This window comes from Phocoena sinus, chromosome 11 (genome assembly GCF_008692025.1).
Source record: "Phocoena sinus isolate mPhoSin1 chromosome 11, mPhoSin1.pri, whole genome shotgun sequence".
NCBI classification, from domain to species: domain Eukaryota; kingdom Metazoa; phylum Chordata; class Mammalia; order Artiodactyla; family Phocoenidae; genus Phocoena; species Phocoena sinus.
In genome coordinates, this window is record NC_045773.1 from 36,507,902 (window position 1) to 36,520,062 (window position 12,161).

At 57.7% G+C, this 12,161-nt stretch overlaps 2 protein-coding genes across 4 annotated transcripts in view; one reads left to right on the plus strand and one right to left on the minus strand.

Annotated features, from left to right (window-relative positions):
* Window positions 1–8,760, plus strand: BAP1 (BRCA1 associated protein 1). Of its 3 annotated transcripts, none has more exons than XM_032649839.1 (17): window positions 1–167; window positions 266–295; window positions 405–459; window positions 1,451–1,583; window positions 1,910–2,029; window positions 2,501–2,562; window positions 2,648–2,790; window positions 3,055–3,133; window positions 3,595–3,718; window positions 4,030–4,177; window positions 4,647–4,831; window positions 5,275–5,408; window positions 5,903–6,381; window positions 6,496–6,656; window positions 6,930–7,022; window positions 7,156–7,228; window positions 7,442–8,760. In XM_032649839.1, exons 1-17 carry the CDS (start codon window positions 131–133, stop codon window positions 7,573–7,575), a joined length of 2,190 nt encoding a protein of 729 aa, XP_032505730.1. In that variant the 5' UTR covers window positions 1–130; the 3' UTR covers window positions 7,576–8,760. The 3 variants fall into 3 exon arrangements, with proteins under 3 accessions (XP_032505730.1, XP_032505729.1, XP_032505731.1); XM_032649838.1 differs by having other exon boundaries at window positions 75–167; window positions 6,930–7,073; XM_032649840.1 differs by having other exon boundaries at window positions 75–167; window positions 1,451–1,511; window positions 6,930–7,073.
* Window positions 8,761–9,336: 576 nt separating this feature from the next.
* The window catches only part of DNAH1 (dynein axonemal heavy chain 1), a 101,691-nt gene continuing 98,866 nt past the window's right edge, over window positions 9,337–12,161 (minus strand). Inside the window, exons 74-78 of the mRNA XM_032650102.1 lie at window positions 11,521–11,691; window positions 11,272–11,402; window positions 10,572–10,923; window positions 10,019–10,253; window positions 9,337–9,458 (exon numbers count right to left, since the gene is read on the minus strand). Coding sequence (XP_032505993.1) covers window positions 9,337–9,458; window positions 10,019–10,253; window positions 10,572–10,923; window positions 11,272–11,402; window positions 11,521–11,691 — 1,011 coding nt within the window. The remainder of the gene's footprint in view (window positions 9,459–10,018; window positions 10,254–10,571; window positions 10,924–11,271; window positions 11,403–11,520; window positions 11,692–12,161) is intronic.

A 12,161-nucleotide genomic window follows, 5' to 3' on the forward strand; every position in this document is an offset into this window, starting at 1 on the left:
GGGTGACGCGACGGGGCCCGTTGTCTGTGTGTGGGGCTAGGGGCCCCGGGGGCGGCGGGGGCTCCCGGCGGGGGGCGGCGGGGGGTCGGGAGGGCCTGGACATGGCGCTGAGGGGCCGCCCCGCGGGAAGATGAATAAGGGCTGGCTGGAGCTGGAGAGCGACCCTGGTGAGGAGGGGACCGGGCAGGCCCGGAGCTGGGGAGGCCGGGTGGGTCCGAGACGCGCCTTTCTGACCACTACCCGCTCCTCTTGTCGCCCCACCCAGGCCTCTTCACCCTCCTGGTGGAAGATTTCGGTAAGAGCCTCTCCTACGCACCGGAACCAGGCTGTGGGGGCCCACTCCTGGGCCCTCGCTCCACAGCCAGAGGCTACCCTTCCCGACTTCTTTCCTTACCTGATCGCAGGTGTCAAAGGGGTGCAGGTGGAGGAGATCTATGACCTTCAGAGCAAATGCCAGGGGTGAGTGGCTTGGCACGCGGCGTGGCTTCGGTCGCCCCTTACACCCCGAGGGCTAGGGAGGGATCCGGGAGAGAGTGCTCCTCAAGGGAGGTAGTATCAGAGGCTCCAAATTGTAAAATCTTGTATAAGGAAGCATCCCTCCTCTTTGGGTGCCTTCCTGATGAAGCTGGTGCTGTGCTTTTGTTTCTCCCAGTTTTCCCTCAACACTTCCCTTTATGTGGTAGCCTCTTCCCCTCAATACAAATTCTAACCATCTCTTGGATTAAACTCATCTGCTTTCTGTGGCCTTCCAGCCAGAAACCCCCTGCTCTTGACTCGGGTCACACTGTGCCTTTTGTGCAGCTGTAATTTATTAATGACTGCTTTACTGTGCCCATGTGCCAGTGGTTTTAATCCCCACACAGGGGTCTCATATTGATTGGTTGGCTTGTGGCATCTGACAAGGACTCTCCTGGGTGACCAAGGTCAGGGTCTTGTCTTGGTGGTCCTACAGAATAGAGGTGTGGAGGCACTGCTACAGTGACTAAACGGAGAAGTCTGCTTCTTTCCCTTCAGGAAAGAACGGACTGATATGGGTGTTCATTAACTTCCCTGATTGCACTGGGGCCCAGGCCCTGGGCTTCACAAGTGAGAATTAGTGTTTAAATTCCTCATCACATTTATTGTTCTCGTCTTACCTTCTGTTCCTACCCGGTCCTGAGCCATCGTTCCAGCTTTTCTTATCCCAGAACCATAGACTTCATAAGGATACTGGGTGACTCCTGGAGCATCACAGCCAGAGGCTGATGCTTGACTCTGCCTGCAGTGGGCTTCTGGGGTGCGAGGGCGCAGGGCCACTTTGGGCAGCGTTGGGAAGAAGCCAAGGGAGAGGTGGGATCACAGGAAGGGCACCTGAGTGGTAACACAGTGCAAAGGAATAGGGGAGAGGAAAGGGAATGCAGATTGCCTTCCCCCACTTGACTGGTCTAGCTCTGTCCCTTACTTTCCCCAGCCCCGTGTATGGATTCATCTTCCTGTTCAAATGGATCGAAGAGCGCCGATCCCGTCGCAAGGTCTCTACCTTGGTGGATGATACATCTGTGATTGATGATGATATTGTGAATAACATGTTCTTTGCCCACCAGGTCTGCTGGGCTCTGTGTTCTTTCTGGAGGGTGGGATGCTGCTGTTTTCTTGGCTTGGAAAGTGGAAGTGGGGAAAGGCAGAAGGAACTGAGCTCTTATTCACTAAAAAAGGGAGTCTCTTTAGAGCAGGGTGCTGTCTGAGTCCATTCTCCATGTCCCCAGACTCCTGATGGGTACTTAGTTGAGTGAACAAATGTTGGGTAAAGATGAGGGGAGTTGATGAGGATTGTCCAGACATGACTGTCCCTCTCTGAGTCCCCATCCCTGATGAGTATGGGCTTGGGGTGAGGGATGCTGTGGATGGGTGACTGTTCTTTGTTTCACAGCTGATCCCCAACTCTTGTGCCACTCATGCCCTGCTGAGCGTGCTCCTGAACTGCAGCAATGTGGACCTGGGGCCCACCCTGAGTCGCATGAAGGACTTCACCAAAGGCTTCAGCCCTGAGGTAGGCCACAGTGCCTTAATCCTGACTCAGCTGACTAGGCAGATGTGACCACCAGATCTACCACTGATTATGCCACTACACGGCATTTGGCACTATGAGGCTTTTTCAAATGATATTTATATTATATTTGACCTGTAAATTAATTGTGTAAGTCAACTTTTTTTTAAGGCCCAATTGTCAGAAAAGGAGATAGACCTAGGGAAGAGAGGAACGTTCCTTAAGTGACACCTTATTAGGACTTCATCAGGCAATGTTGTTCTCCAGTGTCCACTGATTACTGTGCAAGGCCAGTACAGCCCATCTTTTGGGGGCTCCAGAGCTCTTTTCTGCCCCCACTAGGCCTTCAGGAGAGGCCACCTGTGCTTCTTCAAGTTCCTGGAATGCCCCCAGGCCTGCTCTCCTGAGCTCTGTTTCCCACCCGAGGCCCGCCTGAGAAGTTGCTCTGATGTGGCCTTATTTTCTTCCCTCTAGAGCAAAGGATATGCGATTGGCAATGCTCCAGAGTTGGCCAAGGCACATAATAGCCATGCCAGGTGTGTGGGAGCTGTGGGAACTGATGGGGGTGGGGGCAAGGAAGGGGGTTGTACCATTCTGGGCACTGACTGTGTCCTTCCCCAGGCCGGAGCCACGCCATCTCCCCGAGAAGCAGAATGGCCTTAGTGCTGTGCGGACCATGGAGGCATTCCACTTTGTCAGCTATGTGCCTATCACAGGCCGGCTTTTTGAGCTGGATGGGCTGAAGGTTTACCCCATTGACCATGGTAGGCACTCTGAGCTGGGGGCCCATTGGATTTCTCTGCTTACCTCCTAAGGAGGTGGGGCTCAAGGTCCTCAAGCACTTGGGACCCAGTGGTGGGGCGTGGCAGGGGTGTCTTGAAGACGTGGTTCTGGCAGGATGGCACCCTGTACTGCATTGTCCACCTAGCCCCTGATTCTCTGGGTCACCTTCTCTCCATCATCCTTCCAACTCCTGGCCTGCCCGAGTTCCAGGCTTCCTACCTACTGACTCGTCTTGGTTTCCCCAGGGCCTTGGGGGGAGGATGAGGAGTGGACAGACAAGGCCCGGAGGGTCATCATGGAGCGTATCGGCCTCGCCACTGCAGGGTAAGGGCCCTGAGCCTGCCCTACCTTCTGGAGCTGTGCCCCCATTGGGAGGGACACAGAAGAGGGAACCAAGGCAGAGAGAGGCCAGATGGCTTGTGCAAGGCCACGTGATGAATCTAGCAAGATCAGGATTAGATCTTGTGCTCCCAACTCCTTGCCCTATTTCCCACTCAGGCTGCGTGTGGCCTGCTTCAGGATAGCCTGGGGAGGGGCAGGCCCTGGTGGAGCCCCGGGTGGCCCACGTGTGCTGGCTCACTTCCTGACAGGCCCCTCACGCAGCTTGTTGGAAGGCACCAGCTCAGGTGCCTGGTGTGCATGGCCAGCTACTGCCCGCCTGTTGGGGTGGGGCCTGTACCTGTGGCTGCAGGTGTGACTTCAGGGAGCCCTGCCAGGAGATCTGCCTCAACCTGATGGCGGGGCCAGGGTGAGAGCTGCTCTCACGGCCACGGCTGTGACTGCAGGGAGCCCTACCATGACATCCGCTTCAACCTGATGGCGGTGGTGCCCGACCGCAGGATCAAGTATGAGGCCAGGCTGCACGTTCTGAAGGTGAACCGTCAGACAGTACTGGAGGCCCTGCAGCAGGTGGGTACCCCTCCTGCCCAGGCCCTGCCTAGCCCAGCCACCCACTCCTTCCCTCCACTGGGGCATCTCTGTCTGATTCCCACATTACTCTGTATTGTGGATCTGGGCTTCAATTAACCACTCCTTTCCTTTGCTCCCTTTGTGGGAAAGGTGATGGGACTTGGCATGGGGAGGGGGAGAATAGCCTCTGAAAGGAGGTTTGACTGTTGTTATTTCCCTTTAAGTGAGTGAGTAGAACCAAGGCCCTTAGCTGTCCAAGGTAGAAGCTAGGGTCTGCCTTCACTCCTCCGCACCTTGGATTTTGATTTCAGCTGATTAGGGTAACGCAGCCAGAGCTGATTCAGACCCACAAGTCTCAAGAGTCACAGTTGCCTGAAGAGACCAAAGCAGTCAGCAGCAAGTCCCCTCTGGCCCTGGAAACAAGCAGGGCCCCAGCGGCCTCTGAGGGCACCCACACAGGTATTGGAGCCTCTCATGGGCCTCAGAGCCACCCCAAGCAGAGCAGGTCTTTTTCTGTGGAGGCACTTGGGCAGTGGTTCAGAGGCTTCTGCAGGAGGTCTGAAGCCTGGTACCTACAGCCCTCACCCCTCGGAACATGGAGGAAGAGCAGTCCCTCCCTAAACAAAGGCACCTGGAAAGGGCTGCCATTACCACAGTCCCCCAAGCCTTCTCCTTAATGTATATTCCCTTTCTAGCCTCTCTAGAAGTTTTTTTCTTTCTGCCTTTTTTTCATTTCATCCTTTTCCTTTCTCACTGTGGCCCCATGACTTAGAGCTTGCTGACTCCACCCATCAGCTGTCTCTGCTGTTCTTCTCTGAGAAGGGAAGGGGAGCAGTACTGTGCCCCAGGACTGGGGAGACAGTGGGCTGAGGACAGCTTTTCTTGAGGGCCTGGCTGAAAGTCCTGCCCATGCCCCTTGCCCTCTCAGATGGTGCGGAGGAGGTGGCTGGTTCGTGCCCACAAGCCCCGACCCACAGCCCTCCCAGCAAACCCAAGCTGGTGGTGAAGCCTCCAGGGAGCAGCATCAATGGGGTTCCCCCAAACCCCACTCCTATTGTCCAGCGGCTGCCAGCCTTTCTGGACAATCACAACTATGCCAAGTCCCCCATGCAGGTAAGCTGGGAGGATTCCCTCCAGGATTGTTTTGAGAGGTTGCAACAGGTACTTTCCTCAGGTGATTGATTGGTGTTTGCCTTCTGTCGGGGCCTAGGTAACCAGGTTCCTCTGTCTGATTCTCAGAAGCCCCTACGATGGCAGGGGTTGAGGGAGGCAGAGAGAGCTCCTCTGACTTTAAACTCAGTCTCATGGCTGTGGGGCTAAATGTTTAGGGCATGGGGTTGGATTCAGCTCTGTGGGTTGGGTTCTACTGGCAAAATAAATGCAGGTGTTTCAGGGCACTCTGTTTCTCTTAGAAGCCCTATGTAGGCAGGTAGTGTGGGTGGGCTCTGGAGCACCTGGAGGGAATCAGTGGACTGAACCCGGAGAGCCATGTTGGCTCCCTGGCTGTGGCTGCTGTGTCCAGCCTGGCTCATGGCCGCCCTGGGTCTCTGCCCCAGGAGGAGGAAGACCTGGCAGCAGGTGTGGGCCGCAGCCGAGTTCCAGTCCGCCCACCCCAGCAGTACTCAGATGACGAGGACGACTACGAGGATGACGAGGAGGATGACGTGCAGAACACCAACTCCGCCATCAGGTTAGCCCCAGCTCTGTAAGGCTGGAGGCTGAGTGCTGCAGATCCTATCTTGAATCTTCCAGCCCAGAAAATGCCCTTCAGCAGATAATGCTGAATGCCTGCTGAGTGCAGGGCTCCGGGGAGGCTGACGTGAAGGGGCCGACTCCAGGTCCCAAGAAATTTTTGGAGGGCTTGGGCGAGGGCTGTGCACATTTAACCAGACATCAAGGCCTTTTGTCTAGGCCTTGAGAGATGGGGTGGGGGATATCTTTGCTGGAAGAACTGGCATTGGCAAAAGGCCAGAAGTGAGACAGCTGGAATAGAGGAGGTGTCCTTTGAGGACACCTGGCTGCAGCTGTCGAAGCTCAGTGTGCCAGCCTTGGCATGGCCAGGTCAGGCTGCTGGAGCTTCAGGGTCAGTCCCTGGAGGCCAAGATGTGTTCAGGTCATTCTGGGCGTTGCTGAACGTGGTCACCTGGCCCATTCCCTTGGCTTACCTTTCCTTGGGCCCCACAGGTATAAGCGAAAGGGGCTGGGGAAACCAGGGCCATTGAGTGGCTCTGGGGATGGGCAGCTGTCGGTGCTGCAGCCCAACACCATCAACGTCTTGGCCGAGAAGCTCAAAGAGTCCCAGAAAGACCTCTCAATTCCTCTGTCCATCAAGACGAGCAGCGGGGCCGGGAGTCCAGCTGTGGCAGTTCCCACGCACTCACAGCCCTCGCCCACCCCCAGCAATGAGAGCACTGACACAGCCTCTGAGATCGGCAGCGCTTTCAATTCGCCACTACGCTCGCCTATCCGCTCGGCCAACCCCACGCGGCCCTCTAGCCCCGTCACCTCCCACATCTCCAAGGTGCTTTTTGGAGAGGACGACAGCCTGCTGCGTGTTGACTGCATACGCTACAATCGTGCTGTACGCGACCTGGGTCCTGTCATCAGCACGGGCCTGCTGCACCTGGCTGAGGACGGTGTGCTGAGTCCCCTGGCACTGACAGGTGGGCCTTGGGCTGGCTCATTGGCCTCCCAGTGGCATACTGAGGAGGGAGGCGGCCAAGTGACCACCACGTGTCCTGCACTCTGATGGGTCTTCTCGTGCCTTCTCTTCCCAGAGAGTGGGAAGGGTTCCTCACCTTCCATCAGACCGAGCCAAGGCAGCCAGGGGTCTGGTAGCCCAGAGGAGAAGGAGGTGGTGGAAGCTGTGGATAGCAGAGAGAAGCCTGGGCTGGTCAGGCCTAGTGAGCCCTTGAGCGGGGAGAAGTACTCACCCAAGGTGAGCCCCTCTGCACCTTTCTCTTCTAATACTGACAAGGGAAGGGCCTAGGGCAATGCTGCCCAGGTGCTGGGTTCCTAGTTGGTATTTCGGTGTGAAGGGTGGTGGCTGAAGCCAGGTGCCAGGAAGCCTGTCTGGGTCGGGTGGTGGCTGGGGCCTCAGTAGGCTCCCGGGACTCTGGCTGCTCATCCTTGCCTCTGGCTGCCTGCTGGTAGTGGGGCTTTGGTGCTGGCCAGCCCCCCCACCACGGGTGCAATTGTTGGGTTTTGGCAGGAGCTGCTGGCACTGCTGAAGTGTGTGGAGGCTGAGATTGCAAACTACGAGGCCTGCCTCAAGGAAGAGGTGGAGAAGAGGAAGAAGTTCAAGGTGGGCCCTCTCTCCAGCTGCCTGGTCCTCTGCCCACCTGTCTTCCCAGAGGTGCGACCTGCTGGGGTCAGCTGGTGGCTGCTCTGGGGAGATGGCTGCAGCGTCCTCATGTCCTCACTCTTCTCTCCCACAGATCGACGACCAGAGAAGAACACACAACTACGATGAGTTCATCTGCACCTTCATCTCCATGCTGGCTCAGGAAGGTGAGGGGTCTCGCTGCTGCACCTTACCTGGCATGCCCTGCTCAGAGCCCTGGCCCTCAGGCCCCCTCCTTCAGGCTTCTGCTGGGGCTTGAGCAGACTGTAGTCTCAGGGAGGGCCGAGAGACCCTCAGCTTCTGACCGGAGGCTGTGGCCCGTTGAGCGGGTGGCTGCTGGGCATCCAGCCACCTGCTCAAGGGCCTGCGCCTCTCCACAGGCATGCTGGCCAACCTGGTGGAGCAGAACATCTCGGTGCGGCGGCGCCAGGGGGTCAGCATTGGCCGACTCCACAAGCAGCGGAAGCCTGACCGGCGGAAACGCTCACGCCCCTACAAGGCCAAGCGCCAGTGAGGACTGCTGGCCCTGACCCTGCCGCTCACTCTTGCCACACGGCCCTCACCAGGGCCCTCCCCTGCCCCACTCCCCCTCTTCCCAGTATTACCGAATAGTTCCAGTCAGAGAGCCCAGACCCTGGGAATGGGAGCCAGGCCAGGATTCTCTGCACGGTACCCCAGTGCCTGCCAGGGCAGGGCTGCCCCGTCATGCTCTGGAAGCAGGAGCTGGGGCACAGGGAGGTGCTGCAGCTCCCTCCACAGCCGGCTGTGGAGTGGCAGGACCTGGCCTTTCTGCCTGGGCAGCAGAATATATATTTTACCTACAGAGACGTCTATTTTTCTGGGCTCTAACCCATCTTGCCACCACTGTGTTAACATAGTCAGCTTCCTGACTCTGAGTTCTCTCCTAACAGCTGTCATCCTGGAGGGCCTGGGTCACTCCTGCAGGGTCACAGCTGGGGGCCCTGCTGCTCTGGCCCCAGTTGTCCCTGTGGCGAGAAAGCCAGGTCTGCTCTCCGTTCCTCCTGGGAGAGCTCCAAACTCAGGGACCTGGCTGCTGGGCTAGACTGGGAGTGGGGTATTCCAGCGGGGGTGGGGTGAGCAGCCTGCTTGGGTCCCATGGCCCGGGCAGAGAGGAGTGTTTGAGCTGTTTGGTGGCCTGGCTTTGGCCAGGCTTGATAAGACTGCTCTCTGTGGCAAGGCCCTGGGCTCTTTGTCTTCAGTGTTGTGGCCCTGGCAAGGGGCCTGCTTTGGGCTCCTGGGCTCAGAGGAGCCTCTGCCTGCCCCTCAGTATTACCATGTCTCCCTCTTCTTAGAGACAGCAGAGACAGGGCTGCTTGCAGGAAGCTGGCACCACTCAGCTCTCCCTGCCATGCCAGCTTTCTCAGCTTCTGCAAGGCACTCAGGGTGGGGGACAATAGGACCAAGACAACCAGTTGGAGCCCCATGTTCCCAGAGGGCCTGATGCCAACGGCTGGTGGGCCCAGCACTGCCTCTGGAGCTCAGGCCCCAAACATAGCCCCATGGCCTCTTCTAGGTGGCTTTGAAGGTGATCCAGGCGGGCCCCTTATGTGTACATAGTGACCGGGGTTGGGGGGCAGCTGGCAGGCATGGCAGCTGCCTCTGCGCTAAGCATAGCCCGACCCCTCTGGCCCCTGTAAATATTGGACTAATGAATGAATAAAACTCTCCTAAAAAATTAGTCCTCCTGTGCTTGCTGGCCTGAGGTTTGTAGGCCAGGGCTGTGGTGGGAGTGAGGACCTAACCAGACCTGGGCCCAGGGCCCTGTGTGTGACCAAAGAGGTAAGGCGGGGAGTGCATTCTCGGGCATTCAGCCTTCTGGGGCAGAGGTTCTTGGGACCCTAGGCCTGGGACTTAGGGTCTGAACTGAGGAGGTGCTTCGGGTGGGCTGTGGAACCTGAGGAGTTGTGTGCAAGGTGTAGTGTGGGAGGAGAGGGCCGTGGCTTTGCAACCTGGAGAGGTGTTGGGACTCAGTGGAGGTGGCACCTCTGTCTCTAGTCCTGCCTGGTGTGTAGTCCCTGGAGGGGCCCTGGGACCTTGCAAGGCTCACCTCTCTTCCCTTGTTGCAGGTAAAAGCTGCCAACTGTGCCACTCTTCCCCCTGCTAACCACATTTTCTCTTGAGGCCCCTGTAGCCTCTCACCCGCACCGTTTCCCTGGCAGTGGGTTCTACAGAGGGGGCCTGGTGTAAGCAGCTAAGGCTCAGCTGGACTGTTTAGGAAATGCAGCTTTAATGGCCCCAGCCCTTCTGTCTGGGTCTAGTAGTCCAGGGCACAGATGAGGGCCACACCACGCTTTACCCAGTGTCGCTGGGGCTGGTCGGTGGGGATCTCCACAGCAATGACGTAGTTTGTGGAGTGGCCTGTGGTTGATAGTGTTCCTAGAGCAGGCAAGAAGGGGGAAGGTTAAGTTGTCTGCTTCAGCTAGGGCAGGAACAGGGTATAAAGAAAGGCAGTGGACTTGGCAAACTGAGCTTGGGACAAGGAAGGGGACCTGACCCAAGAGGAAGCCTGTCTGGGGAGTGTGGCCAAGGCTCAGCCCTGCCCTAAGTTACTGCACTGACAATTGAGGATGGGAATGGGAGAGTTGACGCCCCTGCTCATTCCCTGTGGACCCAGCCCAGGCCCACCCCACCTCTCCAGGCCTCAGTTACCCCCTCTGAACCTCCATTGGCAGGCTGGGCCTCCTAGGACCCAAGGTGGGTCTGCTAAGGGAAGCAAGAGGATGGTGAGCTCAGGGGCCACTCCCCACAGACTGGGCCCAGCCCCTGGGCATCACCTTGCCTACTACTGGCCCAGCTCTGTCCTGGCCTAGTCAGTCTCAGGAGTGAGTGCTGACTGACCCCTGTCAGCCATCCTGTTCAGCTAACCTGGGTCAGCCTAACTGGCCCAACCCTGGGCCCCCACCTGTGGTGTAGGCTCCCCACCCTGGGCCCCATACCAGCACGGGTCAGTGTCTTGTAGATGGGGCACAGGTAGAAGTCCTGGTTCTGGACCTTGCGGTTGGGCGTTGGCAGGAGCCAGATAACGGCCATCTCTGTGTATAGCTCCTTGGGCCGAGACTCAGCCAGCTGGAAGGCCAGAGGGTCCCATCGGGCACCTTCCAGGAACAGCCCATGGATGAAGCACCCCTCTTTGGGTCTTGTCTTGAGCTCTGATACCGACTGGCGCATCACCTGTGGTCGGGCACACAGATGCCCCCTCACATATAAACACCCAGAATCTCGGTTAGGATTTGGGTCAGGAGGCACAAGCTCCCTCCTGAGGGCTCTGCCTGCCTCCCCCCTTCACCTGCTGTTTCAGCTGGTAGCCTACAGTCTGTGCTCTGCCCCTAGGGATTTCCCTGGGGCTTATGGTCTCTTCTGGCTCTCCCTGTCCCCCAACCCCCTCTCAGGGGCTCCCCTGATTCTGCCAGCCAGCTGTGGCCTCCGTGCTCCTCCTACCTGGGCCATACCCCAGCCTGTCACCTGACCTGGCCCTGGCTGAGTCCAGACCTTGAAATCGAAGGAGATGGTGTCAATGGAGATGATAGACTTGCGGGCATAGTTTTGCAGGGTGCCTGTCAGGAAAGCCTGGGGGAAGAAGAAGCCGCTGATCCAGAAGACGGCTGGGATGCCCTTGGAGATCCAGGTCTGCAGGAAGTCCAGGCGCTGCAGCAGGTCCATGACCCATAAGGACAGTGGCTTGAGTGATGGGTAGGCCTTGGCGTTCCAGAGCTCGGGCACAGTGTTGTTGTATAGGCTGGCAGCCATCAGCTCCAGCTGCAAGGACATCACCACCAGCCCTTTGAGTGCTGTGAGCAGGTCTCTCAGTGTCTGTGTGATCACTTGCAGCAGCCGGTTGTACCTATGGAGGCAGTGGCAAGGAGGAAGGCAGTGGTCTGGGGCCGTGTGGCCATATCCGCACTCCCCAGTTGTAGGCAGTAGACAAAAAACCAATGGCAGAACATAGGGGCTAAGAGCATAGAGTGGGGTCGAGTGGCCTGAGTACCAGTTCCAGCTCTGGCTGTTAGTAAATGTATGACCTTAGACAAGTCATGTAACCTTTTTGGGCCTTGGTTTACTCATCTGTAAAATGGAATAAAAATGTGGCTGAGTTAGAGAACGGGTTTATAGCACTTGGTGTAGCTTTTACTGTCATTACTCTACAGCCCAGTGGCCTGCTGACTCAGGGCTGGGGGTGGCAGGGGATTACCGAGTGACCTCCTGTACTAGCACCGTGTTCATTGACTCCTCATACAGCACAGGGTACTTGGTCATCACCCGCTGCAAGCTGATGGGCTCAGGCACCTTGAGCAGAATGTTCTGGGCCACATCCTCCACTATCTGTGGGCGCAAAGAATTCTACATGCACAGAGTTCCTTCCCACAGGGGAACAGGCATGATGGTGGATAGGAGACTGGTCCTGCCCAACCACTGGGCCCTTTCCCCTGCTGCCACTAACCTCCTCCCGGTGCTGGCCGCCTTCAGAGGATGATTTGGGTTGCAGCTGGATGATGGTGCCAAGCAGGGTGTAGGTCTCATTCTGGGCACAGGTGATATTGGCATTGTCATGCAGGCCAAAGATCTCAGGCATGTCGTTGAGTGGAAGGCTCTTGATGTAGGAGAGGTAGCCCTGGAGGGTAGGAGCGCTGCAACTGAAGCCCCTGCCCTGCTCTACCTCCAGCCTGCGGGACAGCTCTCCAATTGAGCGCATCCACTACTCGTCACCCCTGGTTGCAAGCTTTACGCATGTCCCTCTTACCCTCAGGACTCCATGGCCTCTGCTCCCTCCTAGCCCACTTCTCCCTGCTGCCTAGCTCCCTGCTTCTTCATTCAGCTGCTCAAAACCTGTCACAACCCCTCCTGCCACAGGCCCTTTACACTGCTGAGCCACACTCTGGGGTGCTCCACCTAGCACCTGCCTGCTCCTCACACATCTTAGCTGAAGCATCATTTCCTCAGGGAGCCCTCCCTGACTGTGGTCTGGGCTGCTTCCCACCTCACTGCCTCACCTGGCAGCCTCAGAGGAGCTGCCCGGCCCCTCCCAGCCTCACAAAGTCCTCTTGGGCAGGGGCTGAGAGGCGGGAGTTGGCCTCTGCCCAC

What these genes read in the sequence shown, in the direction of transcription:
- BAP1 (XM_032649838.1), top strand. Translation starts at nt 131, where the DNA reads ATGAATAAGGGCTGGCTGGAGCTGGAGAGCGACCCTG. An exon ending in CCTCCTGGTGGAAGATTTCG is followed by an intron (nt 296 to 404) that starts GTAAGAGCCTCT and finishes ACCTGATCGCAG; the next exon opens with GTGTCAAAGGGGTGCAGGTG. An exon ending in GCCCACCTGTCTTCCCAGAG is followed by an intron (nt 7,074 to 7,155) that starts GTGCGACCTGCT and finishes TCTCTCCCACAG; the next exon opens with ATCGACGACCAGAGAAGAAC.